This window comes from Uranotaenia lowii, chromosome 2 (assembly GCF_029784155.1).
Source record: "Uranotaenia lowii strain MFRU-FL chromosome 2, ASM2978415v1, whole genome shotgun sequence".
Classification (NCBI taxonomy): Eukaryota; Metazoa; Arthropoda; class Insecta; order Diptera; family Culicidae; genus Uranotaenia; species Uranotaenia lowii.
The window spans coordinates 299,316,970-299,321,181 of NC_073692.1; the positions used below are offsets into that span (position 1 = coordinate 299,316,970).

The 4,212-nt window shown below is 40.8% G+C and overlaps 1 protein-coding gene across 1 annotated transcript; it reads left to right on the forward strand.

Moving 5' to 3' along the window:
• The first annotated feature begins 45 nt into the window (after positions 1-45).
• Positions 46-3,901, forward strand: LOC129744519 (kinesin-like protein costa). Its single transcript, XM_055737091.1, has 3 exons — positions 46-138; positions 201-2,242; positions 2,301-3,901. Exons 2-3 carry the CDS (start codon positions 212-214, stop codon positions 3,282-3,284), a joined length of 3,015 nt encoding a protein of 1,004 aa, XP_055593066.1. The 5' UTR covers positions 46-138; positions 201-211; the 3' UTR covers positions 3,285-3,901.
• The last annotated feature ends 311 nt before the right edge of the window (positions 3,902-4,212 follow it).

A 4,212-nucleotide genomic window follows, 5' to 3' on the forward strand; every position in this document is an offset into this window, starting at 1 on the left:
AGCTTTGTATTGCGACAATGCAACACAACATTTTCATTGATCACCCCCCGATGAACTGACGTCTTCTTTTTCTCAGATGAAAAAAAGCAAAAATTTTCACCTCGCAGGACCAAAAACAGCATCACAGTTTAGCAAATGGTAAGGGTTTTTTTTCTCAAGATTTTTATGGAAAATGCAATGAATATTTTCGTCTACAACAGTGCTACCGAAAATGGACATTCCCTTGAAAGTAGTGGTTCGAATTTTACCGTCACCGCCGGACACATTGTCATCGTCGATAGTTTCAGCAGCTCATCAGAACACCCAAGACGAAAAGCGACAGAAGGACCACCCTCGAAGTCTTGAGGAGGAGCAATTGTTGGAGCTAGAAAATGACGATGAACATCAACGACTTCTGGTGTGGCCAGGGGGCAACGGAAGAAGCTTCCGATTTAGTCGGGTTTATCAGGGCGAGGAAACTGACCTTCGACTGATTTATGGAGAATCGATTGCTGGCGTTGTTGATTCTGTCCTAGAGGGATATGACTATTCGGTTGTAAGCTATGGATCGGAAGCAAGCGGAAAAAGCTTTGCCCTGTATGGAAATGCCGCTTGCGAAGGGATCGTTTTGGGTTTCATTAGAGATTTGTTTTGCCAGTTGAACGTACATCCCGAGCGGATGTACTCGGTGGCTGTGGCATGGACTGAAATAACGAGGGACGGAGATTTGATAGACGTTTTGGGGACATCGTTGATGCAATGTTTCACTATTGAAGAGATTTATAATCTGTTGAGCTTAGGATTGCATAGCAAGAATCCAGAAAACCATAATATTCTGAGTCTGATTTTGGAACAACAGTGGACTGCGCTGAATGGCTTAAATCAACATCGCCAATCGACGATAAGTTTTTGCGACCTGACTGGAACCATTCGGGAGGTGGTTGATGGCAAAAAGTTATTAGTTGATTCCGGATTGCGAAAGCTCGAAGATATCGTGTACAAGAGAAGTGATGACTACAATGAATCTATTTTAACTGCATTCCTAAAAGACTCGTTCGGTGGTCGAGCCCAAACGATGATTGTACTTTGTTTGAAAGATCTAGAAAGCGAGGAAACTTTATTGAATTTGGAATTTTGCGAAAAGGCTCAAGATATCGTTAATCATGTTATAATGAATACGTTCTCTGATAACAACGCTCCACTGGTAGTAATGAATGAAGATATTCATGGCATGATTCCCCAACCCAATTTGTACGATCTACATTGCGCTTCCCAGCAATGGTGTAAGCTATTGAAGAATGCCGAAAGCATTTTTAATAAACTTTTTAGCGCTACAGAACTATCACAGCAAGAACGCGGCCAAATAGAGGAGTGGCTTTATTTAAAGGCCGAATGCGATGAATGTTTTAGTTCGACAGATATCAGTATTAACACGGGAAGTGCTCCTCCGCGAGTTTGTCTTGGACCAATTGAAGAAATTGATGAAGGAGACGAAACTTTACAGAGCAGCGGTAAAATCAACTCCAGCGAGCAGTGCAATTCTGACAACGAAAGTGATTCGGACATTTGTACACATCTCACAGATATGACTGATCGAATCAATGGTTACATGCGAAACTTTCAGATCAAAACCAACAATCTCATCAACGAGAAGTACAAAGAATTTTTCCAAGCTCATCCTAAAATGATCGATGACCTAAACGAAGAGCTTAAATCTAAGAAGCAACTTGCTTCAACGCACAACCCGGCTCGTCGAAAGTCCATTTTTGATGCAGAATCTGCTAGTAGCACCGAACTCACACTACTTGCTCCTCTTCAATCTGACTCACAATCCTCTCCCATACATACTCAAAATCAGATAACCAGTAAACGACTGGATACGCTGAACAATAACCTTCGCATCACGGTTGCCACCGTTGAATCCCTTCACGCTCAAATTGAAGAAATACGTCGGACTATTTCCCTTAAACAGAAGTTCATCAGCGATCTTATTGAGCACAGTGAAACCCGCTCTGTAGCCAAATCACGCTTCAACAAAAAAAAGCGTAATTTGAAGGATGAATACGAAAAAGTTAAACTACGGCTGGACGAAGCTGTCGTCAATAAGGTCGATAAGCGGGAGATCAATCAACTTGAGACCCGTGCCTCTCAGCTAGAGCAACGATTGAAGGATCTAGAATCTATTCGAGACATTGCTGGAGAGTCAGGTCAGAAGAAGAAAAAACTGCAACAATCAGTTAAGGATTCCCAAAAACAGCTGGATGTAAGATTCTATTAATTTATGAATTGTCATTTCAAAAACTAAATTTGTTTTTTTACAGGTTCTACAGAAGATGTTGAAAAAAGAACTGGACAAAAAGGAATCGACTGAGAAGGAAATCAAAGTTGTTCGAAAGGAAAAAACTGCCAAAATAAGTGCCATTCAGGAAATCAGCGAAGGAAAAAGCAAAATCAAAAATATGAATGATCGAATCTCGCACATCGAGCATGTGCTGAAAGAAAAATCAAGTAATTTGAAAAAGTATGTAAACAAAAAAGGTGCCGAAAAAGATTCTCTTCGACAGGAGATTTTCAATCTGCGAAGTACGCGCAATCATTTGCTAGTGCAGAGGTGCAATTTAGATAAGAAAATTCGAGAAAATAAAACTGGGCCGCTGGAAGATGAAGCCCGGAAGTTAGTGGAAACCGAGGAGGCAATCGAAGCCATCGATGCAGCAATAGAAATGAAAAACGAGCTTATATGCGGCAGGAAGAGTATTGACACGGATGAAAGCTTACAACGTGAAAAAGGCGAGCAGATGTTGATGGCCCGTTTGAACAAACTGTCGACCGACGAAATGAGAACATTGTTGTACAAGTACTTTCAGAAAGTAGTTGATTTGAGAGAGGACAGTCAAAAGTTCGAAATGCAATGCATAACTTTTGAAAGAGAACGTGATGCTTGGAAGTGGCAGGAAAAAATCCTGACCAATGCCATTAAACAGACAAGACTTGAGAAAGAACGTTCAATAATAGCGCTAAAGAAGCACCACGAAACTAAGTTGAATCTGATGCTCCGTCATTTTGCAGCAGACACTTCCGCGTCCATAAGCAGTCCAATCCCTGAGAATGCTCTGAAACCATACAACCCAGCTGCGAACGAATTGACACCCAGCGGATCAAGCCGCACGAAACGAAAACCGTTCCCACCGGATATTCCGCAGCAGAATCTCAAACAACTGCAGTTCCTTTCTTCCCTCGGTGGGATTCCCAAAGTTACTCGGGAGAAGAACAAAATTATCATCCAAAATGATGGTCGAAAATAGGAGAATGGATTTTTTTCAGCTGCATCTCGGTACCTTGACATATTTAACAGGCCATTTATAAAATTGATCCAGCAAGTACCAACAATACTCCTGGCGAATTCAATCTCTCTATTATACCTAAGCATGAACATTGTCGGACGAAGGCGCTATTTTATGATTACGGTGGTACCTCGACATACGAGTTAATTCGTTCCGCAACCTTGATCGTACAAATTACTCGTATCTCGAAGGTTGACATCACTGATGTTACTACCGAACCGAACCGAACTCGTATCTCGAATTTCGCTCGTAACTAAAAGCAAAAAATCACTTGCTCGTCGGCTGGTATCTCGAAAAACTCGTATGTTGGGGCACTCGTATGTCGAGGTATCACTGTAGTTTATATTTTCAAAGGCACAATAATTATTTTGATACGTGAATATATACGTAGAAAGTTCTTACATATTGTGAAATTCATGAACATTGAAGAAAGATCCAATCAAATCGTTTGAGTATAATACAAAATGAACCAAGCGTATAATGTGTAGTGTTCATATGTGTACCACACCCGTGTTATGAAAATCAAAAATATTATTCATTGCATTTAATAAATGTTTAAGTGGCGATTAAATTTAGTGTTCCAGAAATAAAACCAATTTTTAAAATATTCCTTCGAAAGCCTAGCTAATGTAAGATTTGGAGGTGGTATCCAAATAGGGCCTTATTACATAAGACGAGTAACTCGACTCGACTCCAGTCGACTCCAGTCACTGTGTAGTCGAGGGAAATGTCGTATTACGGTAATCGAGTGAAACAGCTGAGTCACCAACCTTCAAGCATTCGACTCAGTCGAGCTACTCGACTGAAAATGGTTCACTCGAGTAAAATGACTCGTGACTCGTCTTATGTAATAGAGCCCATAGTCAGGTCCAAAAATAGGTGTTAAAAA

Excerpts from the sequence above, each read along its gene's own strand:
- LOC129744519 (XM_055737091.1), top strand. The coding sequence starts at position 212 with ATGGACATTCCCTTGAAAGTAGTGGTTCGAATTTTACCGTCACCGCCG. Across the intron at positions 2,243-2,300 it reads ATTCCCAAAAACAGCTGGAT|GTTCTACAGAAGATGTTGAA; the intron begins GTAAGATTCTAT and ends GTTTTTTTACAG.